This window comes from Oryx dammah, unplaced genomic scaffold, assembly GCF_014754425.2.
Source record: "Oryx dammah isolate SB20612 unplaced genomic scaffold, SCBI_Odam_1.1 HiC_scaffold_13, whole genome shotgun sequence".
Classification (NCBI taxonomy): Eukaryota; Metazoa; Chordata; class Mammalia; order Artiodactyla; family Bovidae; genus Oryx; species Oryx dammah.
Window position 1 is genome coordinate 12,751,459 of NW_024070197.1, and position 24,862 is coordinate 12,776,320.

General features: G+C 55.5%; 1 protein-coding gene across 1 annotated transcript in view; it reads right to left on the bottom strand.

The window, feature by feature from the left end:
• The window catches only part of CLPTM1 (CLPTM1 regulator of GABA type A receptor forward trafficking), a 28,685-nt gene extending 3,823 nt beyond the window's left edge, over window positions 1–24,862 (bottom strand). Inside the window, exons 1-9 of the mRNA XM_040252552.1 lie at window positions 24,769–24,862; window positions 18,239–18,351; window positions 11,753–11,876; window positions 10,619–10,777; window positions 8,161–8,278; window positions 3,809–3,894; window positions 2,942–3,062; window positions 2,095–2,339; window positions 1,263–1,356 (exon numbers count right to left, since the gene is read on the bottom strand). Of these exons, the coding sequence (XP_040108486.1) occupies window positions 1,263–1,356; window positions 2,095–2,339; window positions 2,942–3,062; window positions 3,809–3,894; window positions 8,161–8,278; window positions 10,619–10,777; window positions 11,753–11,876; window positions 18,239–18,351; window positions 24,769–24,840 (1,132 nt within the window). The 5' untranslated portion in view covers window positions 24,841–24,862. The remainder of the gene's footprint in view (window positions 1–1,262; window positions 1,357–2,094; window positions 2,340–2,941; window positions 3,063–3,808; window positions 3,895–8,160; window positions 8,279–10,618; window positions 10,778–11,752; window positions 11,877–18,238; window positions 18,352–24,768) is intronic.

Sequence of the window (24,862 nt, forward strand, 5' to 3'; positions counted from 1 at the left end):
TCATTTCTGCTTAGGCAAAGAGGGACCCTGAGGGACCCAGCTTGCAGCCAGCAGGAGCGTGTGCAAGTTGGTGCCCAGTGCGGCACCCACCTCGGCTAACAGACTCCTCCCTGCTGGGGTCAGCACCATTTACTGTTGGGTTTTGATGTTATAATTCTCCAGAAAGTAACTCAATCATGGCCATACTACTACTAACTACTAAGTCACTTCAGTCGTGTCCAACTCTGTGCGACCCCATAGACGGCAGCCCACCAGGCTCTCGCATCCCTGGGATTCTCAAGGCAAGAACACTGGAGTGGGTTGCCATTTCCTTCTCCAATGCATGAAAGTGAAAATCGAAAGTGAAGTCGCTCAGTCATGTCCGACCCTCAGCGACCCCATGGACTGCAGCCTTCCAGGCTCCTCCGTCCATGGGATTTTCCAGGCAAGAGTACTGGAGTGGGGTGCCATTGGCCATACCCTCTTAATAATGAGGATGATAATATGAACAGTACTCATTACTACTGCCACTTTCAGAAGCTGCAAAGGGCCAGGCCTCCTTCAGACCAGGGTTCTCCAGGGAAAGACGAAGTAGCTGGCAGGGCCAGGAGTGAAGCGGGAGCTCGAGCGGGCTCCCAGATCCAAGTCCTGGCTGGGCTGCTTGGGAGCTATATGACCGTGGGCAAGGAACCAACCTCTCTGATCCGTAAATGTGGGAGGGTAGGGTGCCCTCCCCCACTCCCAAATGCTGCCTCCTGGGCTCTGGCTGCGGGGCTTCCATGAGCTCACTGGTGAGGGTGCCCCCACAGTGCCTGGCAGGTGGCCAGGGCCCCTCAAACACTGGCCATCACCCCTGTTGGTCTCTGGCACCTTGGGGTTCTCTGGGGACACGGCTGTCACTTTCCCACTCAGGTGGGCCCTCTCCACTCCCCCCGAGGGGTCTCCCTCAATGGGCAGCCTGCTGGGCAGGGCGGCGGGAGCAGCTGTGGGGCTTCCCTGCTCCCGGCCTTGGAGTTCCCCGGCCCTGCTTCCTGGCGGTGCCGACCAGACCTTTGCCAGAACAGCGGGCCTGCCCCTCCCCCTGCGCCACGCCCGGCGGCTGGGAGTTTCTGGGCTGGGAGTTGGTGGCTGCTCCCTAGGCCTCTGGAGAGCAGGGCTGGCAGGCCCCATGCAGGGAGAGGGCCCAAGAGGAAGAGGGAGGGAGTGCACTGTACCCTCCCACATGCACCCCTGTGCCCCCAGTCCCCCATGGCCTCTCACAAGGCCCTGGGGCCCACCCCTACCATTCTTGAAGGCCAGGAACTCAAAGACACTGTGGACGATGGACACGATGATGGTGAGCGCCAGCAGGTAGGGGTTGGTCTCCAGGAGGGCGACCTGGGGCGGGGACGGGGAGATGGCCGTGAGCACCCCCGGGCCCTGACCAGGGCTGACCGCAGCGGCTCCCCGTTAGCCGGCCTGTCTCTCCTTCCTCTAGCTCCTGAAGAGCCTGATGATAATCCCACAGACCTGACCCTGGGGCTTCCGGGGAAGGGGTGTGGTGGCCAGGAGGACAGCAAGTCAGAAATGGGCAGATGGGCACAGAGCGGGTAGGCGAGGGATGCATGGAGAGGGAGGGGGGAAAATGGGGAGAGAAGAGAGACGGGGGGACAGCGACAGGGGCAGGCAGAGTCATAACTAAGAGAGTCGGAGTGAGGGACAGAAACCCAACACCAGAGACGGCCCCAGGCAAGTGCGGCCAAGACCCAACATGCCAGAGGCGGGCAGAGAAGGATGCTGCTCAAGGACACAGGGCGAGCGAGCAGAGACCTCGAGTCGGAGCCCAGAGGCCGGGCGGCAGGCTGTGGGGCAGAAGGGACAGGTCTAGACCCAGAGGGCCGGCTCGGCCAACAGAAAAGCCACGGCAAAGATGGCCACGGGCGCCTCAGAGGCAGGACCCCCAGCGCCAGCCAGGGCCGGAGGCCGAGTGCCTGCTTCCTGCCCCCCAAGGGGAGGGGCCCTGAGAGGTTGTGAAACTGTGGGCAGGAGAGCACCGGCCAGCAGCCCCCAGGCCAGCAGCGCAGTCCACTTCCCCTTCCCTTCCTGAAGCCCGGGAAGGCCCCACCCCTGCCGCACCTTCACCGAGTCCTGCTCCTCATCTGACTGCTCATACAGCTCGTCACCCAGGAAGTTCCACGGCGACTTGGCGCTCTGGGCGGCGTAGAGCTGCCAGCGCCAGAGCGACAGCGGGCAGAAGGAGACGCGAAGCGGCAGGCTGGCCAGGCTCTCGTTGATGGGGTAGTAGTCCTTCTGCAGGTTCCAGTAGTCATTGAAGTAGATGATGGGGTAGTAGTCACCACTCACGGCGTCAAACTTCACATCTGCAGACACAAGGGGCAAGGGGTACTGCTCAGCCTGGGCTGGAGGCTACAGGCACCCCTGGGGGTGGGGCGATTCCAGCCTCCGAGGACAAAGGGGTCAAATTCAGATGTTTGCAGGGACCCAATGGGGGGCCCCGACAGAGACTGGAGGATAGGGGACATTTCTGGGCTGTGCCAAGGCGTTGAAAGACTGCATGACCTCGGCGGGGCAGGCTAAGGGCAGGCTGGGCAGGCCCAGGCTGGAGGGACAGGTGCAGCTCAGCTCCAGACTCCGGCTGCCCCAAGGGCCACCACGTGTCAGGATTTTGTGAAAGAGTCAGAAATCTGGCTTCCTGAGTGATGCTGCCCCTATCTCCAAGGTTGGCAGCAGTGTACACCTTCTGGAGAAAGCTCGTGGGCCAGATGAGACCGGTTTGGGCACACGGTGGTCAGCACTGGGGTCATTAGGGGTGCAGGGGGGAAAGGGGAGTGTCTAGAGGGCGGGGAGGGAAGCTGAGGAGGGGAGACACCTAGTTGGAGACGACAGGGAGTACAGGGGTCGGGGCATGGGGCCAGGAGATGAGGAAATGGCCTGTCGGGAGCCTGAGCAGGGTGGGACTCACACTGGTCCAGGGGAGGTGGCACACTGCCCTTCACCCATGGCGTGTGATCGTCCACGATGTTGATGGTGATGTTGGGGTGCCAGTGGGAGATCACCTCCACGGGTCCGTAGTCCTCAGCCCTCTGAGGGGAGACAGGGGGTGGGGGGCCTCAGAGGCGGCTGCTCACTTCCTCCGGAGGACTCCCATGACCATTGCGACGGCAAAAGAGCAACCACGCAGGGACCGCTGGCCAAGGGCCGGCCTCTAGACTCCACTGCCCTGGCTGTCCCCAGCCGCCCACTGGAGGACAACACGCAGGTCTGCCCACCTGGATGGGACGGCGTGCCAGGCTGTGGAGTGCAGCCTCCGTGCTCAGGGGCCACCCTCCTGCCTGGAACCACCTTGTGGAGGGGGAGACTCTTGGGGCCGGTTCACATCCTGGGCTGATGGAGAGTGTTCTTTCCAGAGCCACAGTATCAGCCACTGCCTCGTCTGTGCCGGGCCGACCCTGGGCTCTGGGCCCGGCAACTTGGGTGTGAATCGCAGCCCTGCCATCTCCTGGCTCTGACACCTCAGGCAAGTCTGCCTGTGTCGGGACCCACCCAACGGGCTGGTGAGAGGCTTCTGGGTGGGTCTGTGTACAGTGCACAGAGGGCCCGCCCCACCACTGCCAGAGGTCGGTGGAACCTCGCCTGGAGCCCCCCGCTCCCTGAGAGCTAACTGCATCCTGACTCTGCTTCCAGCGAGGGAAACTGAGGCTCAGAGACATAAAGGCTCCCCCAGTGGCTCAGGGGTGGTGCAGGAAATGACTCCCCTGTGCTGCCTGCTGAGCTGGAAACCCGGGTCCGGACGGCGCCCCCAGGACCTGATGGCTCTGCTCGTGTTTACCTTGATCATTTCTGGGTCAGCTTCTGTCTCTCCCGTCAACAGGTTCTTGGTTTTCTGAAACCGCCGGCGCTTGTATTTGTTGATCACTGCAGGGAGGGAGGCCGGGAAAGGGGTGGATGTTGAGATGGGCTGGCACTCAGGGGACCCAGGCCCCAGACCTCCGCCCACCGACGGCTGCTCACCTGGCTCCCGGTTCCCACTCTTCCACCTACCAACCGACAACAGCAGCAACCAGAGAGCCTGCACTGCCTCCCACATCTCACCTAGCCTTGGGGTTCCCATTTTTATGGCCACTGTAGCATCCATCAAATTGTCCTGTCTTCCCTCTCCACAATTTGCTGCATCCGTTCCATCAGCCCACCCTGGGTGGATGTGCCCTCCAGCACATGCCAACCCTTGACTACTGCCTCCCCTCCTGGGTCCCCCTCCGGGCCAGCCACAGCACCCCCTCCTTGGTGACCAGAGTCACCTCAGCACTGGCCTCCTGGTGGCCACTCTTGCCCCCTAAGATCCCCTCTGCCCAGGAAAGCCAGATTCTTTGTGACCAAGACTGTAATCGCATCATCCTTCTGCCTCAGAACCCTAGAGGGCTCCCACTGCCCTGGGCAAGGCCCCTGAGAGGCTCACCACGGCCCCCTTGACTCTCAGCCCACGCCACCTCCCTCCCTCGCCCACCCGACTTCCTTCTCCTCAGATGTGCTGACCCTGGGCCTTTGGACGACCTGCTGTGTCTCCCTGGCAGGGACCCATCAGGGTGGGAATCTTCCTGTTGGTTCCTTCTCCCGCTTCCAGCCCTTGGTTACATGGCCCTCTGCCCCCTCCACTGAAGGAGACTGCCCAGACCTGCTCCTCGCCATTTCTGTTTCCTTCACAACAGCCCATCACCACAGCCCATCACCACCCACTGGTCACCTGTGCACTGGTTTACTTGTCTGCTGTCTGTCCCCTCAACCAGTCTACGAACTGCAGGTGGGGTTCGGCCCATCCTGGACTCTGGTGTATTCACTCTAGGCTGGGCCCATAGTGACAAGCAGCGGGATTGACAAACGTAAACAGGTGGGCCACGACAGTGCTGGAGAAGGCCGAGCGCTGCCAATGTGGAAAGTACTGTGGGGCTGAGTCCCTGGGCAGGAATGGACCTCACTTCCTCCTGCGGAGGCCAGGTCAGCCACGGGCTCCCTGCCACCCTGCCTCCAACCCTGCCAAAACACGCCAGACAGACAGGGCTGGCGCTTGTTTACACTCTGTCGCCCCACCTCCTCCCCGGCTGGGTAACTGTTCAGCTCCTCCTTGTGTTGGGGCCTCATACGGCCCATCTGAGACTTCATCCTGCCCTCAGGGGCTAGGGAGAGATGAGGAATTGGGAGAGGAAGCTAGCCAAGACTGGGGGGCCCTGGGGTCACACCCTGGCTCTGTCTCGTATGAGCTGGGGGCCATTGGTAAGCTATGTCACTTCCTTGGGCCTCGGTCCCCACTCTTGACAATGGGGATAAAAGCCTTGCCTTTTCTGGGCAGGACCACTGGGAGGCAGCTCTCTGTTTTACAGAGCGCAGCCAAGCAGACGTCCCGGCACAGTCACACTGACACACGCCACAGGGCCCAGGTCCCTCCCACCCGCTCCCAACTGGGGGCTTCTGGAAGCCATGGACGAGCTCATGCTCAAGAACTCTCTTGGCAATTGACTGAGGGTCTCAGCCCAGGAACAGCTGCTCCTATCGTCCCCATGAATACCATCTCAGCACTTCTATTATTACTAACAGGGAAGGCATTTGAGACCTAGGCCCCACTTGTTGGGGGAAGGCAGGAAACGCCCAAGGGTGGACATCTTGGGGAATGAACCTGGGGGCGTGCTCCAGTGGTCATGTCACTGTCACTGGACATGCTCCACACCTGGGGGAAGGAGGCTGTCCGGGGGAGGGAGGGGCCGGCCCCAGAGGAGAGAGGCTTCTCCACCGGGGTGGTGAACATTCTGCAACTTGGTGGCATTAGATGGGATTATGATTTGAGATGGAACTGGCTTTCGAAGGGTGAAAGGAGCTCCCGTTTTTAGGAGTTAAAGCTTCTAGAACTACACGCCAAGCACCAACAATGTGGCTCGCTGAAACGGAGATGTGCTATGAGTGCATAACACACACTGCACTTTGAAACGGAGCGCACGAGAAAGAAGAAGAAAACATCCTGTTAACGTCTTATACTGATTACATGCTGAAATGACAACACTGACTGACCTCAATAAAATTATTACTAACAATCGTTTTTTCATCTTTTTTTTTAACATGGGCTCTAGATAACTTAAAATGATCTCTGTGGCTGGCGCTGTATCTCTACAGGACAGCACTCTGCTAGAGTCCTGATCGCTGGTCCTTTAGGGAGGGGGCTTTTCCAATCCCACACTCTCGTTCTATGCCCTGGAGTGGGCTGGTGTCCCTCCGAGCCCCTGCTCTAAGAGGGCCCAGCTGTGAGGCAAGCCTGGGTGACCCCGGCGGTTTCTCAGGTTCACAGGCTGCAGATTTCTATTTTGCAGAGCACGCCAATATCTGTCACACTGACCGTGAACATGACCTGACCACACAGTGACACAGATCACATTCACCAAAGATGAAACCACAAAGGATGCTGGCACTGAGCAGGGCTGACGGGGGTAAGGGGACAGGCGAGCAGCTGCCCGCCTGGGTCACGTTCGAGGGAACCTCTCAGCATCAGGCACGTGTGACCAGACTTGCAGGGACACATTTTGGGGGGGAGAGGGGCGGGGGCTGCAGACCACACCCCCTCAGCCCACATCTTCAAGGATGCGCGCCACTGAAGCCCGCCAGCCAGCCAGCCGGGTGGAACACCCTGCAAAGCATGGTCCACAGGCACACTTGCTTAGAGCAGTGCTCGGCACACACCAGGGACTTTTCCGACTCAGCTCTGAGAACTGACAGAGTCACAGTTTTTTGTTTCATCCAGCGTAGATGATCACAAAAATATTCTCATCCTTTGGGTTATTTTTATACCCAAAGAAGTAGGGAAAGACCTAACCATGCAAATTAACGAGCATCTGTCGCTGCCCCACACGAAACAGCTGGAGGGATCTTAACCAAGTCCGCAGGGGCACACAGCAGTTACACGAAGGGAATGAGGCTTTGGTGGGTGGGAGGTAGGGGGTCTGTTCTCTAGATCTGCTGAAACCCAAGTGTGTCTAGAGAGTCCCATGACTGACCGTTAGGAGACAGTGGACTCAAGGACAAAAGACAAAGAGCAGATGAAAAAATGCCAATAATTATTAACCTCACGGAAAAGAAGTTAGACTAGGAAGGGAAGAATAAACACACACACTGTGTGGTTTAGATGGGAGGAAGAGCCACAAACTCAAGATCATTTGAATGTTGAATTTGAATCTAATCAAATTACGTTCCTGAGTTGAGATTTCCTCTTCCAGAGTAGGAAGTCAAGAGACAATGTCTAGAACAGAAAAACCCAAAGATTGCAGCATCGCCTTGTTACTGGGAGCCTTGGAGATTAAGGAGCAGAAACAGCTAGAGCAGCTGCCAGTGGGGAGTGGAAACTGGGGGAGTCTGACAGGGGGTGGGCAGGAGACGGGTGAGTTTTGCTGTCTGGTTGAATTTACTTGAGTTTTAAACCATGTGCTTGTAACAAGATTTAAAACAAAAAAAAAATTTTAAGAAGAGGCCGTGGGCAGAGAGAAGCTCAGTTTCAGTACAAGGCTGTGTAAATGGCCACAGTTCTGACCCGGGGCTTCTTGGGGTCACCGGCAGTCCCGGGGTTTGCTCACCAGTTCAAGCTTCTCAGGGGTGCGCCTGGCACTAGGCGGCGGCCAGCAGGCTGAGAATGCAGCCAGTCTGCTGACATGGCCCCGCCAGCTTGCCTCATCAAGAGCGGCCCCGCGCAGAGGCGTGTGTTGGGGGGTGTGGGGGGACAGAGGCTCGGAATACAGCCACGTAGAACGCACCCAAACCTGCAGCCTGGAAGCCTCACCCAGCCCCAAGAGAGGCCCCAGACGCCCACTGTGCAGCACTCATTCCAGGAGCAGGTGACATGGATGACCGGAGATTACGCTGGATAGAACCAACGGCCAAGGGCCTTCCGCTTTCCCTCTGCTCACTCAGTCCAGCTAGCATCTGCCCACAGACTACTCTGGACCCTCTAGTCTGCCAGGCCCGGCACTGTGCACAGTTAGCCCACCCTCCCCTTCTGTGACACTAACTCCTCTCCCTCCAAAGGCCCTTTCTCCACCTGCTCTAAGCAGATTCTTCTCCTGCCTGTCCATGGGTGTCCAGAGACAAGTAGGGTACGTGGGGTTTGAGTCCGGCCACACCAGCCAGACCTCAGGGCGGGGAGGAACTTACTCCGAGACATGTGGACTGTGGCAAGCCGGCGGTACAGCGCCTTCTGCCGAGGGTCTGGGTGGAAGCCACTCTTGGTGAAGTAGACATGGATGTAGATGGAGCCGTTCTGCTGGACACTCTGCAAGGTGGGTGCATGGGGACAAAGAGACAGTGACGCCCCCACCCCCACCCCCATGTCCTGAGTGCTTGGGGCGGGCTGTGTAGCTGAGGGGTTGAGGCCAGACACTGGAGTTAGACTCCAATTCAAAACCGGGCTCCAGCACACAATAGCTGTGTGGCTCGCTGAGCCTCAGGGCCCACGTGCAGGACACAGATGGTCAGCACGGAGGGCACAGCAGGCTCGTAAGGAGTACCCGGGGTCGCTGAGCCCAGGGGACGAGATCAATAAACACCAGCGGCCCGAAGTCATTAAACGGTAAAACAATGGAGGTCAGACCCTGCTCTGCACACTTCGAATGGCAACTGCCCGATCCCGCGAGTCCACATCCACACAACGCACGTAAACCTCAGTGGGGCATGTTATTATCCCATTTTCCAGATGTGGTGACTGAGGCCCACGTGGAGAGGCTACAGGCAGTAAGTGGATCTGTCCGAACCCAGTCTGTGGGCTCCACCAGGGCCCTGCCTCTCACCGTCTGTGTCCTCCTGGGTCCTTCGCCGCTCTTCTCATGCCCCCTCCCTGCCTGCCCTTCCCCCAGCATAGATGAGAAACCGAAGCAGGGAGGCCAAAGCCTCGCCGGAGCCTCTCTGTCTGACCTTCATGGGGAGCTGGGAGTCACTTGGCCGCACTGTGTCCTCAACTTCTATCTTTTAAGTCCACCTCTGTGCTAACCATGTTTTTTACGTGTTTTATATTTTATGCTGTTTTCACATCTGGCGGAGGAGAGACTGCTCCTCCCAGGGCTAGCTGATTCCTAGAAATAATAAACAACTCACGTGCTTTCGAAGACACCTTTAAAATGCAAACCAAGAAGCCCAAGTCCACACCCGCAACAAGCCCTTTGTTTGACTCTCATACCCCAGGCTGCACTGAATTACCCAGGGCAGGCACCAGACAACTAAAGACCACCCCTCCAGCCTGGAGCCTACACACTGACCAAGCTGGCCAGTCCTAAGCTGTTTCCCCACCTGGCCTGCCTTTCCCCAGGAAACCTCAACGGAGGGAAGTTTCGGCGGAGGCCTCCCCTCACCCCTTGGAAGTGCTCCTGCCCAAACCTGGCACTTTCGCGTGTAGCCCTGCATGGTGTGGTGGGCCCCCTCCTCCCAGGAAATGTAAGTAGTAAATTCTTCCTACAGTGGCACTGGCTTCTCTGTACCGCTGCTCGGTCAGCTCCCTAAATCAACATCAGGGACAACTTGGACACCCTCCCGTCACAAAGCTGGGAAGGAAGGTGAGCTCCAAGTCCTTGGGAGCAGCCCTCACTGCCTGGCTTCCTGCCCCGCAGCCCTCCTGGGACCTTGGGGAGGGGTCTAGGGGCTGGACGTGAAGTCTCCGTGGGAGTCGCCCCTCCCACAGCCTGGGCTGTCCTGCCTGCCTCAGAAGGCCTGCATCTGCCCCACCACCTCCAGCTGCCAGACAGACCAAGCCAGCGCCAGACGTGGCACCCACACCCCTCCTCCCTAGGAGGCTGAAGACAAGACCTGATGGGGAGGCATGAGTGAGGGCAGCCCCAGAGAGACGGCAACATTCACAGAGCCATCAAGTTCATGGACGCTTCAACAGTCACGGACTCTGCACCCAGCCCAGTGCCGGGCAGAGCAGGGGACACAGCGGTGCCCAAGATGGCCCCGGCCTTACCGTCACAGGGTTCTCAGCCCACGCGGAAAGAGGTCCATATTCAGGTAGTGACCGCCCCCTCCAGGGTTGGCAAGGCTTGGTGGGGGAGCCCAGAGAGGGCTCTGCCTGAGCCTGATGTCAGGGAGAGCTTCCTGGAGGAGGTGGGGTCAGAACCTGGGGCTGTCAGAGTTCACAGTCAGACAGCCTGAGTTCAAAACTGTCACTGGTTGTGTGACCCCGGGTGTGGCCTCTCTGTACCTCATCTTCCTCATTAGTCAACTGGAAAGAAAAGTTCCCACTGCCCTGGGCAGTTCCCCTCAGTCAGCCTAGTCTGGTGCCCAGTATGCAATGAGCACTTAATCAATACTAACTGTATTTTTCAAACCAGGCTGCCTGACTGGACACCTCCAGGGACGATTACTAATCTTTCAATGGTTTAAAACACAGATCACAACCCTGAAAGCAGGTGGGAGGCCAATTCCAACTCCATCTGCCTGGAGAGGTCAGGGGGACGAGGCCCAGGGACCTCGGGGAGTTGCCTGTGCTCAGCAGCATGTGAACTGAAGGCAGAGCCAGGCTTGGAACCCTGAATCCCGACTGCCGGCCTAGCAGCTGGTTCAAGGAAACGCCCTGAGTGCTGGTCCAGCAGCCGTGGAGCCAGAAACCAGAAGCTGTCCCCACCTGTGGAATGTCGAGCTCAGCAAAGTGCTCGTAGCAGCCGTCTGAGTTCTCGCCACTAGTCCAGTCGCCGTACACGAGGTCTTGCTGCTCCCAGAAGAGCGCCGACGTGGCGTTGAAGTCTGTAAAGTGCTCGTGCTCAGAGATGTACACGTGCAGGTTCTGTCAGGAGGGGAAGAGGAGGGAGTGAGCCAGGGCTGCTCATAGGAGCCTCTGAAGGTTGACAGATTAAAGAGCAGATAAGGAGCTGTCATCACAATAATATGAACAATTTGGGGTGGCGAGGGGTAGTGGGGAAAAGCGTGGCCGCTGGTAGAATAAATCTCTTCCTCATACCCCACCATGTCTGTCCTGGTCTGAGCCTATGGCGTCTAAGAAGGAAGGTGTGCACGCTCAAGTCAGGTCCGACTCTGTGCGACCCCATGGACTATAACCCGCCAGGCCCCTCTGTCCATGGGATTTCCTAGGCAAGAATACTGCAGTGGGTTGCCACTGCTTTTCCAGGGGAATCTTCCCAACCAAGGGATCCACCTTGAGTCTTAACAATGGCCAGTCCGCCGATCAGAACTCGGGGTGAGAAAGGATCCGAACCTCTGTGCATTATGTTCCCGCTCAGGCTCTCATGCGCTTCTTCATCAGAATTCCCAGGATAAAGCCCAGTCCCGGTGTGCAGGAGTGTCGGCCGGCTACTGAGAAGCCAGGGACGCAGCATCGGAACCCCCTCCCTTCTCATGTCCCTGTGGCCTCCTCTCTCCAGAACCTAGAAGTCTCCTGATAAGGACCAGCTGGACAGTGGTAAGCCTGCTGGCCAGAATTCCGAGAAATCTGGCCTCCCAGAGCCCTGGGGAACCACAAACATGGGAGAAGCCAAGCCTGTTGAGGTCAGAACACCTGCTGCTCCTGCGTGACGTCCCTCCTCCCCAGAGGGAACACCAGCCCAAACCTGAAAGAATTTCCTTGTTCCTCGTAATGTCACTTGAGTGACTCAGGTTTCATAGGCTGAAGATGAACCTAGAGTCTTTTGACCCCAGACCCGGGCACAGACCTGCCTGTGACGAGGGAGGGCGTCGATGCTGACTGCCCGTGTCACTCCCCTCCCCGCTACCTCCCGGGTCTGGCTTCCCAGCCAGCAGTTACCATTAAAGTGTCTTTGGGGAACAGGTTGCGGCTGGCGACGCGCGGGGCTCCTCCCGGGCCTGCCTGGTCCTGAGGGGCCGGCCCTCGGCGGAACCAGCTGCTGATGGCCCAGATGATGAAGATCCTGAGGAGGCAAGCAGGGCAGGTGGTGAGTCCTTTTCTTCCCAGTGTGGCTACCCCTAACCTGACTCAGCACCTGCTGGGGCCTGACTGGGTCTGATCAGGGGTGGGGGTGGGGTCCCTGAGAAGGCAGTTGCAGGGCTGCTGAGAAGACCAGATGCCCTCAAAGGCCATGCCTTGGGACAGACCCCAGATGATTGTGTCCGCTGGTGGGGGGAGGGCCTGGCACTGACTCCCACCAGGAGTCTGGTGGCCACAAGGGCTCAGACCCTCAAAACCTCACCCCAAAGCTGAGAACCCTGGAATCTGGAATCCCACCATTTTGAAGGCACAGACATTAGGGAGAGCAACATCTCAGAACTTCAAGTCAGCTGAAAACCGGACGAGCAGATAGCAAGGAATTGTGAGTCCCTATTTTTAGTAACGTTGGGCTAGGTTACACAGACCAACTCTCCTGTTGGAAACTAGTTGGAGGAGTTATGTAGGAAATTCCCCAGCAGTCCAGTGGTTAGGACTCTGCGCTTTGACTGCTGAGGGTGTGGGTTCAATTCCTGGTTGGAGATCTAAGATCCTACAAGCCTCGTTGCATGGCCAAAAAAAATATACATATATAGGAAGAAAATACCAACACTAATTTATATATATATATATATATATATCAGAGAAGGCAATGGCACCCCACTCCAGTACTCCTGCCTGGAAAATCCCATGGATGGAGGAGCCTGGTAGGTTGCAGTCCATGGGGTCGCTGAGGGTCAGACACAACCGAGCGACTTCACTTTCACTTTTCACTTTCATGCATTGGAGAAGGAAATGACAACCCACTCCAGTGTTCTTGCCTGGAGAATCCCAGGGATGGCGTAGCCGGGTGGGCTGCCATCTATGGGGTCGCACAGAGTCAGACACGACTGAAGCGACTTAGCAGTGGCAGCAGTTTTATATATATATATAATTACAAGTCTTAATATAGCAATATATTCTTTATATTCTTCATATATTCTTACATATATTTTAATACATAATACATGTAAATATATATTCTCTTTATTCATTTTTATTAAAGTATAGTTGTGTAGACATATTTCTTTTTTTCTTAGTTAAAGCAAATACATTAGAGTCAGTTTCTCAATTTACAAAATTGAATAAACATAATATACAACCTTTGACTTGAAAATGAAGCAGAGGTATTTCCAGGATACACTTTTAAAGGAGAAAGGGGAGGGGAAGGAAAATATAGTTACCCGTCCATATTGTGTAATATACTTAAAAACCCCACAGAAAATCTGAACTGGAGGAAAGAGAAATGCAAGTTGGTGTCTAACAGGGACAGTTTCAGATGGGGAAGATGAAAAAGTTTTGGAGAAGTTTGGCAATAATGGCTGCACAGTAATGTGAATGTACTTAACGCCATAGAACTGTACCCCTAAAAACGGTTAAAATGGTAAATTTTGTGTTATATACATTTTTTGCTGCAATAAAATGAAAAGAAAAATCCCAACAATCTGTAATGCACCTTTATGCCATCATAAAAGCAAAGAGAGGTATAAAGTAGAAATCAACTTTAAAATGGACCCCCTTGCTCTGGGGGAACAGGAAAGATCTGGGGGTAAGCAAAAACAGGACAAAATCCCTCAAAACACAATGCTGTCTTTAAAAACATTCTGCGCAGAGGCCTCCCTGGTGGCTCAGTGGTGAAGACTCCGCCTGCCAATGCAGGAGGCAGGAGTTCCATCCCTGCGCTGGGAAGATCCCACACGCCGCAGAACAACTAACTCCGTATGCCCCAACTACTAAACCTGTGCTCTAAAGCCTGGCAGCCGCAACTCCTGGAGCCAGCCAGCCCCGGGGCCCACGCTCTGCAACAAGAGAAGCCGCCGCAGGAAGAGCCTGCGCACTGCAATGAAGAGCAGCCCCGGCTCACTGCAACGAGACGCAAGCCCACGTAGCACAAGGAACGCCACCAACACAGTAATGATGGATGCAGGCCACCAGCAGGTGACTTTTATTTTCTTCTTTATGCTCTGCCTTTTGAATATTTTTTAATGAACAAAATAAAAGCCCCACAATAAAACTATAGCAAACTGCTAGTTTTCTCCCAATATTCATCTTCCCCTTCTCCATCAGAAAGAAAACTCCTAAATTTTAACTGGACCTCTTGGCTACTTGGAATAAAGACTACAAGTCTAGCATTTCAGCTAGGTGTAGACACATGGTGAAGTCCTGGCCAGTAAAATGTAAAAACAGTATGTTATACAAGTATCTTCAAGAGACAGAGCATCCCTCCTTTATTTCTTCTTCCCTCCTGGAATGTGGACATGATGGCCACATCCTCAGCAGTGGTTTTAGGCCATGAGGATAAAAAGCAAAATCCAAGAATGAACAAAGAGCAGGAAGGAATCTGGGATACAGAACATTGCATAACCCTGGTCTGCCTAAGTCCAGAACAGTACATGAGACAGAGGGAAAGTTCTATTGTGTTAATTCAGGTCTCTCATATACATGCTGGAGAAGGCAACAGCACCCCACTCCAGTACTCTTGCCTGGAAAATCCCATGGACGGAGGAGCCTGGTGGGCTGCAGTCCATGGGGTCGCTAAGAGTCAGACATGACTAAGCGACTTCCCTTTCACTTTTCAGACTGAGCGACTTCCCTTTCACTTTTCACTTTCATGCATTGGAGAAGGAAATGGCAACCCACTCCAGTGTTCTTTCCTGGAGAATCCCAGGGACGGGGGAGCCTGGTGGGCTGCCGTCTATGGGGTCGCACAGAGTCGGACACGACTGAAGTGACTTAGCAGCAGCAGCAGCAGCATATACACGCAGCTCTGTAATTACTAAATGAGACAAGGACTTATTGCTCACAGGTGTGAAAAGCCATACAGTTGCCCCTTGAACAACAAAGGTTTGAACACACAAATCTTTTCCAGTAGTAAATACTACAGTACTACCCAATCCATGGATGGTTGAACCTGTGGATGTGGAACCACAAATACGGAGGCGTCGCCACACAGAAGGCCAACTATAAGCTATACGTGGAGACACAGCACCGGCACCCAATCCCCACATTGTTCAACCGTGTAAAAGAGGCTGTGTTCAGCTGTGTGGCAGAAAGGTTAAGTGCTCAGCCTCTAAGCTGCAATATCTGCATCCAAAGTCCAGCTCTGCTACTTCCTGACTGTGCGACCTCAGGCAGGACTCAACTTCTCCAGGCCTCCATTTCCTCAACAGTTAAAATGAGGACAACAATACTACCTACCACGTAGGGTTATTTATAAGCATTAGATGCATTGATACATACGTGCACACACACGATATATACATCATCTAGAATGGAGCCTAGTACCTACAGTAAATGCTTTAGACATGTCAGCTATTACCGCTACTTTCATCATAGGAAAGAAGGCATACAACAAACTCTGAACTCGAAAAACACTACAAGGGAATTCTAGTGTGCGTGGGTACCACCCTGCTGAGCCCAAACCACACTGAAGGGCAGGATCAGGCGCAGGGACTTGCCTCTGCCTGTACAAGGCACACAGCCCTGGGGTCTCGGGGGCCACGGCTCAGGTGATCCATCTGCTGCCGCCCCAGGAGGTCCCCAGTGCACAGGGCTGGGGAAGGTCTGACACTGGTGATCTCCAGGGACCCCCTACACTTCCAAGAGAAGCTCTTATTTTAGTAAATATGCCAAGAGAGAGTGTGGGAGCAAGGACATCCACAGGCAGCTCTGCCCTGACTTAGCACGTGGCCTGCAGGGGGCCCACCGACTCTGGGCTTCTGTGCCCGTGTCTAAGACGTGGCAGGTCAGACCAAACTTTCTGCAGGATTCCAGATCCCCAGTTCCCTCCAGTGTGCACCATCTGCTCATTGCGGGCCCTCTCGGATGCAGCCCACGGATGCAGCCCACCATCCCCACCTCCCAGACGAGGAAACCCAGCCCGAAGATACCAGGGCTGGCCTCACCTACTGCTTTTCAACTGACTGGAGTGAGCAAATAAAAGAGACTTCCCACCCACCTCAGGCAGGCAGTCTATCAATACATTCACAGAAAATATTAAGTATATAAAAAAGCATATGGCAAGTATATAAAAAAGCATATGAAACCGCCCTCCCATCCCACCCCTACTCCAGGTAACCACTGGTATTGTTGCAGGAGGCGCTGAAAACCATAGACTCTACCCTCTACTCCCCAAAAAGGCCACTCTCACAGTCTGCTCCATGCTTCTGAGAGTTCACAGGCCCCTGAGCACAAAGCCTGAAGCCCATCTAAGAACTCTGGATGGAGAAGGTCCCCGGGCAGCCACGGGGACCGCTTCTTGGTGCTGTCTGGTTCTAGGGAAGGAAATGACCCTACACTGTGTCGTATGAAGAACGCCTATCTGAAGGAAGCTCTCTTATGTACTGATGTGGAGAAGTTTCTGAGATACATTGTTAATGAGAAAAATCAAGGTGCAGAACTGTGTAAAATAGGCTACCTCTTATGTAAAAATGAAGGGAAAGATAAAAATAATCTTTATTCCTAGGAGCCTGAAGCATGAAAAGAAGAAACTGATACATAAGAAGATTCTAACTCCTTACTGGGCTTCCCAGTTGGCACTAAAGAACCCGCCTGCCAGTGCAAGAGATGTAAGAGACGTGGGCTCGATCCCTGGGTTGGAAGATCCCCTGGAGAAAGGAATGGCAACGCACTCCAGTATTCCTGCCTGGAGAATCCCATGGACAGAGGAGCCTGGCGGGCCCTGGTCCATAGAGTTGCTATTGGACTTGGGGGCAAGGGGACAGGAGGGAGTGAATGGGGAAGAGAAGGGAGGGGCTCCACGGATGAAGAAACCCACCCGGGAGATTCCTCCCCCCACCTCCCACGCCCTCCCAGAGGCTCCCCAGGGCTTGGTCAGAGGCTGGGCTTCCAGAAGGCAGGTCCTGTCCTCCTGGCACCTGGGATGGTCATACGAATCCACAGGCAAAAGGATGACCACCAGCCAGGTTCGAAAGGACAGCCCATATGGCTCCACTTACAGGAGGCACCCAGAGCAGTCAGCTTGAGGGAGATAGAAGGTGCTGTAGAATGGTGGTGGCCGGGGCTGAAGCGGGTGCGGGAGAGACAGGAGTCAGTGTTTCATGGGTACAGAGCTGCAGACTCTGTGTGTGCCCAGTCCTGTCCAACTCTTTGTGACCCCATGGACTGTAGCCTGCTAGGCTCCTCCATGGGAAGAAATTTTCCAGGCAAGAATACTGGAAAAGAAAGTGAAAGTGAAATCGCTCAGTTGTGTCTGACTCTTTGCAATCCCATGGACTGTAGCCTACGAGGTTCCTCCATCCATGGAATTTTCCAGGCAAGAGTACTGCAGTAGGTTGCCATTTCCTTCTCCGGGGGATCTTCCCAACCCAGGGATCAAATCTGGGTCTCCTGCATTGCAAGTAGATGCTTTTACTGTCTGAGCCACAGACCCATGTCTCTTGCGTCTCCGGCACTGGCAGGCGGATTCTTTACCACTGAGCCACCTGGGAAACCCACAGAGTTTCAGTTTGGGGAAGATGACAAAGTTCTGCAGATAGATGGTCTGATGGTTGCCCGACAGTATCAATATACCAAATGCCATTGAATGGTACACTTAAGGATAATTAAATGGGACCTCCCTAGCGGTCCAGAGGTTACCACTCTGGGCTTCCAATGCAGGGGGCACGGGTTCCATCCCTGGTCGGGGAACTAAAATCCCACGTGCCTTGCAGTGCAGCCAAAATATAAAAAGTTAAAATGGTAGATTTTATGTAACGCAAATGTTGTGGCTGAATTGTGTCCCCAACCCACCCCACCTCATGTTCACGTGTTGGCAGTCCTAACCCTCAGTATCTCAGTGCCAGTACGGGCAGATGGGGCCTTTGAAGAGGTGATTAAGGCTGAGTGAGGTCATTACTCAGGGTGGGCCCTAAACCCACAAGACTGCTGCCCACATATGAAGAGCAGATTAGGACACAGACACGCAGGCAGAGGAAAGGCCTGGTGAAGGCACAGGAAGATGGCCAGCCACGCGCCTAGGAGAGAGGCCTCAGAGGGGACGACACAGCCTGACACCTCAATCTCAAGACTTCCAGCCTCCAGAATTATGCAAAAATAGAAAGGGTCTCCACAATACAGAGATGATGGCCATTCTCAGTGATTCTTTCCTTTCCTCTTTTTTCTTTAAATTTTGTTTGTTTGGTCGTACCATGAGGCTTGTGGGCGCTTAGTTCCCTGACCAGGGATTGAACTCCCACCCTGGCAGCAGAAGCACAGAGTCCTAACCACTACACTGCCAGAGGACTCCCTCTTTATGCTTTCCTATTTGAGCTTTTGTCAGTGAACACCACCAAAGCCGCATCCACTCACCTGAACAGCACGCCCTTGATGACCTGCCAGGCGTTGGGTGCTGGCTGGGGCGGTGGATTCTGGGGCTGGGTCTCTGCTGGCGGGTCCCTCCCGACACTGCCATTGCTGGTCACCTGCGGGGACAGAGGCCAGAGTGAGGACGGAGGACGCATCCTGATGCACTGAGGCTGTCACAGGCGCCACCGCGTGCTGAGGCCCAGCAAGGCGGAGCGCAGAGGGGGCCCCTGGCCCAGCCTGGGAGTCAGGGAGCAGTCCTGGAGGAGTAGACGCCAGAGCTGAGCCCTAAATTATAACCAGCTGGCCAGCACAGGGGAGGCAATGAGGGAAGCCGCAGGTGGACATGTGAAGGTGAGAGAGACAGTCTGACTCTGAGGACTGGCCAGTGCTCCGGCGGCCAGGATGCTCCCAGGATTCGAGGTGTCCACCGGGGACAGTGCAGAAGGGGTCATGTAGGAGGTATCAGGTTGTGCGAGGCTGGGGTTGATCAGAAAGTTCCTTCTCTATGCAAACAAGTCATGATGCCTCCTCTGTGGCTAGCCCTGTGGGGGGGCCCCCCTCCCTCCAAAGGCTCCAGATCCAGCAAGTGAGACAGACACAGAGAAACGCAACCACAGCCAGAGCGTGAGGCAGGCAGACGTGCGTGACCTGTACATGGCTCAGACCGCCTGTGAGGCCAGAACCAGGAACATCTCCACCTGGCAGGCGGGCAAACGAGGCTTGGGGAGCCTAAGCCAGCATGTGTCTGGGTCACTCAGGAAGGATGACGGCAGGATGACAGAGGGGTGGGCAGGCCAGGCAGGGCTGCCCAAAGACAGAGTCTTCACTTAGAAACAGCATCTCAGGGGCGTCCCTGGTGGTCCAGTGGTTGAGAATCTGCCTTGCAATGCAAGGGGCACCGGTTCGATCCCTGATCCTGGAAGATGCCATATGCCCAGAAGCAACTAAAGCCTGAGTGCCCTAGAGCCCGAGCTCCGCAACAAAAATAGCCACTGCGATGAGATGCCCTCACATCGCAACTGAAGAGAAGCCCCTGCTCGTCACAGCTGGAGAAAGCCCGCGCGTAGCAACCAAGACCCAGCACCGCCAAAACTAAATTTTTTTAAAAATAAAGAAAGACAGGGAAACTCAGAAGCAGAGAGTGTCATACCATCAGAGTGGAAGGGCCTGAGAGAGGGAAATTCTTCCCGCCCCTGTCTTTGCACCTGCTAGCTCCCCTGTCCTGCCCTATTCCCTCCCGACGGCTGTCCCCTCACCCCCCGGCTTTTAAGACGACGACCAGGACTCTCACGATCGCTTTTAGGTGGGAGCACTGCCCCGCCCTGCGTTGGCAGAGAGCAGGAGCTCAATAAACACCTGGAAAATCAACAAATGCTGCCTCAAGGGCCCGCCCTGAACACCCAAGCCACTCGAGTCTACCTGTTCCTGGGTCCCCCCAGTTCTCTCCCTCCCACCCCAAAGCTGCTCCTCTGCCTTCGGTCAGCTGCAAATGCCCCCAAGAGTGGAAGACAGAGGCCCCTCCAGCCAGATGAGGCTGCCACGAAGCCAAGGCCAGTGTTTGTTAAATGCATCACTTGTCATTTCCGGTCCCCTTCACCAGTGAGAGTGCTCTCCTTTCACCTCCTGAAGTGGGGGCGGCACCCAGCACTGGGGTCAAAGGTGGAGGCTCTGGAGTCCAGGAGACCCAGGCTGCAGTCTGGTCCCACAGTTCCCGGCTGTGAGATCTTGGGCGTGTCGCTTCCCCTCACTGACACTTCACCTCTCTGACCTAGGGGCCAGGCTGTGACAATACTATACATTTAGGGCAGAAAAGATTTCTTTCACATGTCAAAAGAAGTTACCTCCCAAACACCAGGCACGGTGCTGGGTGGTGGGGTCGGTGCTGGCCACACAGTTCTGGGCCCTGCCCTCCTGGAGCTCGGGGTCTAGAGGGAAGCATGGCGGCAGAAAAGTAAACAGGATAATTAACAATGGTAAACGGGGATGTGTTCCGGAGGAAACAAGCAGAGGGGTGATGACAAAGGGGTGGCTGGGTAGTCGAGGAGGCCTCCTGAGGAGCCGTCTTTGCCGTCTGGGTGAAGGGCATCTGAGGGAGAGAAAAGGTGTGGGCAAAGGCTTGGCCAAGGGGCAGGCGAGGTCAAACAGGCACAGGAACCTTCATGCAGAGTTCAGGGCTAGCCTTGCTCCTGGCGACACAGGGTAGGGGTTGGGGAAAGGGGGCAAGGGTTTCCAGCAGGTCTGAGCTGATTCCGGGTCAAGAAAAGGAAGCTTGAAGTCAGGCCAGGATTTGAACCCACGTCTGGCTGGCTTCCCAGGTGACACCAGTGGTAAAGAGCCCACCTGCCACCACAGGAGACACAAGAGACGTGGGTTCAATCCCTGGGCTGGGACGATCCCCTGGAGCAGCAAATGGCAACCCATTCTAGTATTCTTTCCCGGAAAATCCCACGGACAGAGGAGCCACGGGCTGCAAAGAGTCACACACTGAGCACCTCGGCACCCGGCTGCCTCCCAGGTCTGTTATCCTACCCGTGGTGGTGGACAAGCTGGCCTGGAAACCCTCCCAGGGCAATGCAAAGGGAAACCAAATCACTAGGGTGGCTGTAATACAAAAGAGGGACAAGCACAAGTACTGGTGAGGATGTGGAGAAACTGGAAGAGCCGTACGCTGCTGGGGGGAGACACAGAGCTGCTGCTTTGAAACATCCAGCAGATATTTAAAAGCTAAGTATGCTCCCAACCAAGCCAGCAATCCCACTCTGAGGTCTCTGCCCGAGAGAATTCACAACAGGCATCCATACAACAGTTTATATGCAAATGTTCATAGCAGTGTTATACATAAAGCCAGAAGCAACCCACAAACGAGTCTTTTGATGAGTGACCTGTGCTGGATGGGCACCCTGGAATACTACTGAGCCACAAAAAGGACCACTGCTGGGGCAGAGAACATGCAGAAGGGAACCAGGGAGCGTTCTGAGAGGCTGGGAACATCCTCAGACCACAATGGGGTCTGCACTGCACAACTGCAGAAAGGCAGACAGCTTCTGAACACCACACTGACCACAGGCGCCAAATTACACTCTAGTAGAAAGGCAGCCCTCTCGCAGCTCCCCCTCCTCTCACAGTAAAGGCACAGCTCTCACCGTGGCCCTCTGAGGCCTGGCACGATCCTCCATGACCGTCTGCTCTCATCCGCCTCCCCTCAGTCACCACTTCCAGACAGACCAGCCTCCCCACCGTTCCCTCGTCACCCCAGGCCTCTTCTGCCTCAAGGCCTTTGCACTGGCTGTTCTCTCCACCTGAAGGGCTTTCCCCCACGGTCTGTGTGACTCCTTCCCTCATCTCCGGTTGGTCTTTGTTCACATGTCTCCTCCTCAGAAAGCCCTTCCCAGACCACTGTATTTAAGTTACAATACCCTTACCCAACCCTCACTTCCTATGTTCCTTCCCAGCTTTCGTTCTGGCCATGGCACTTATCACCACCTGAGCCGCTGTATGTTTTTCTTATATGTGTTCTTATTTGTATATACTCTCTTATTTCTCTTATTCACTGTCCCTGTCCCTAACTCCACCCCACCTCCCAGTCCTCAACAATACATGGGCTCTAAGAGCGCAGGGCCTCTGTTCCCAGCCGATCCCCAGTATCAGCATGGGGACTAACAAGCAGCGGGGACTCAACCCACATCAGCTGAAGGGATGATTATTAGAGCTGTGGGCTGGTGTCTGAGGCCCTGGCTGAAGGAGAGGCAGGCTGGCTGGGGCAGATCGCTGAGGGTCCGCCCAGGAGCCAGGTGAAGACAGCAGCGGAGGCCAAGGGCACAGAGTGACTAAGACATAGTTCCTGCTCTGAGACCCGCGTGCCCATTCTCACACCATCCCCAGAACACCCAGGAAGGGCCCCAGGAAGCATCGGGGGCCCTAAGACCAGGCTGGGGCTGGGAGGAACTCGGGGCATCCTCTTTGACTGCCTGGATCCACACTGGGAATTCCACCTCAGCCCGGCCTCTGCCTCAAGATCCATTCATCCCACAGGTGCCGAGCGGCTGCTCCGTGCTTACTCCTGAGCTGGGCGGTGCTGGGGACACAGCGCTGACCAAGGCAGTTCCCATTCTGTCCTCCAGGGGCTACCAGTCCATTGGAGGAGACAGAGTGACAACCCAGAGTGGGCAGGGCTGGCACCGGGCAGCCCAGGGACAGTGGGAGCCCTGACCCAGTCTGAGAGGGTCAGAGAGGCTCCTCGGGGAGAGAGTGCCTGAGATATCCAGGACTGATAAGGATCAGTCAGGTAAAGACGGGAGAAACACGTGCAAAGGCCAGGAGGAGAGACAGCGAGGCATGTGCCTCGTTTCACAGTAAGAGCTTCACAGTGGCTGGTGCTCCTCTTGTCCAGGGACTCAGGCAGGGACAATTTTGCCTCCTCCCCGCTGCCACTCCATCCAGGGGACATTTAGCAACATCTGGAGATGTTTTCGGTTGTCGCAATGGGGGAGGGACGTTGTGTGTTACTGACATCCAACGTGTAGAGGCCAGTGATGCTGCTAAACATTACACAGAACACAGGACAGCGCCTACCACGAAGAACTGTCCAACCCCAAACGTCAATAAGCTGAGAAATCCTAGTCGAGTCTCAGCGGGGGAAGGCAGATCACGCAACGCCTCGGTCTGCCAAAGAATTTGTACTTAATCCTGAAAGCAGAGGGATAAATCTTGAAAGATTCTGGATAGAAGTCGGACAAGAGACCTTGCGAGGGGGTGGAGTGGGGGCGGGTTTCTGTGAGCTCAGGGCAATCAGGGCACACTGAGCCCTGGTCTCTCAGAACACTGCCCCAGGCAACAATCAACAGAACCTCAAGAGAAGGAAAGGCCTTCTTTCAGTGAGACTGGGAGGCTCCTGAAGACAGGGACAAACACTTCCTAGGACTACCCTTGGGGCCAGGCCCTGGTTGAAGATGCTGAAAAGATCCAGACCAGGAAGGTTGGCTCTGTCATACAAACCTCACCCTAGCGTCCTCCCCAGGTGGTATTATTTGCCCCTCCTCCATCCTAAAGCAGATCAGCCACCTGAGCCGCTGTATGTTTTTCTTATATGTGTTCTTATTTGTATATACTCTCTTATTTCTCTTATTCACTGTCCCTGTCCCTAACTCCACCCCACCTCCCAGTCCTCAACAATACATGTTCTTTGGAAGGAATGATGCTAAAACTGAAACTCCAGTCCTTTGGACACCTCATGCGAAGAGTTGACTCACTGGAAAAGACTGATGCTGGGAGGGATGGGGGGCAGGAGGAGAAGGGGACGGCAGAGGATGAGATGGCTGGATGGCATCACCGACTCGATGGACGTGAGTTTGAGTGAACTCCGGGCGTTGCTGATGGACAGGGATGCCTGGGTGCCGCGATTCATGGGGTCGCAATGAGTCGGACACGACTGAGCGACTGAACTGAACTGAACTGGGCTCCCTCAGTCCCTGACATGGATTTTTTCGTCACCACCCTTGTCACTCCAGGATCATACTTCTTTATACTCCTGTCTTCTCTCTCACTCCCTTGATGAACAGAAATGGTTAGAGCCACTCTCGTGGCTAGGAGAAGAGAGAACAGGGCTCTCACAGGGCTAGCCCTCCTGCCCAATCCCTCCATTTACCACTAGAGAAATGAAGGGGGTAAAGGAACTTGCCCAAGGTCACACCCAGAGTCAGCTTCAGATCTGTTCTCTTCTCGCAACCTGCGCTCCTCTCCCCTCTACTGCCTCCCACGTGTCAGTGACATCTCAGTGGGTGGGTCGACGGAACCTCTGCTGTCACTCCATCGACTCCCTAAACACCTCAAGGGTGGCTGCCTCAACTAGTATGTTCTACAGCTTGTTCAGCTGAAGCGGCAATGGGTCAAAAGTCACTGCCGGGATTAATTTCCCGACAGGACTCATGTACGCTGAAAGTACTCCCATCTCAGTCTCGACCACCCTGCTTCAGCAACGGCGGGTAACTTCTACAGGGAACAGATCCCAAATCTAACCTAGGTGACCTTCTCTAAGCGCCTTAGTCTGTTCCTTGGATTCCCGTCTGTAAAATGGGTCTGTCAGTCTCCACAGCGCGTGCCTTTCACCACGATGATCACCTGACTTCCCCAGAGTTAGAAAACTCCAAAATAATCAATCACTGCCCACCCCTAGAGCACGCCGTGAACCCCAGCCCACTCTAGGAACGGTCCGGGAGCCTGCAACCGCGGAGTCGAGAACCCAGGGAGCCTGGGTACAAGTCTGCGCCCCTCCGCGCCCCTGTCTCGTCGGCTCGAGCAGCGAGCCTGGTGGCCGCCCGGCGCGAGTATGCAGGGGACCCGGCGCGCAACAGGGCCCCGCTCCCCGCACTGTCCGGCCTCCCAAGGCTGCCCGGCCCCGCCTGGGCCGGCTATTCAAGGTCCCTCTGGGCAAGGACCCCTCAGAGCACAGGATTATGTGAGAAGAGGCAAGACACGCCCCGCGGAAGGCCCCCCTGGTGGGGAAGAACCCCTCAGGCCCCTCTCGGCCTCCGTACCTGACCGGAGCTGCCTCCCCCGGCCGCCACTACGGCGCTGCCAGCCCCGTCCGCCTCCTGCGCCGCCGCCATCTTCCCGCTCCGGGTCCCCGCC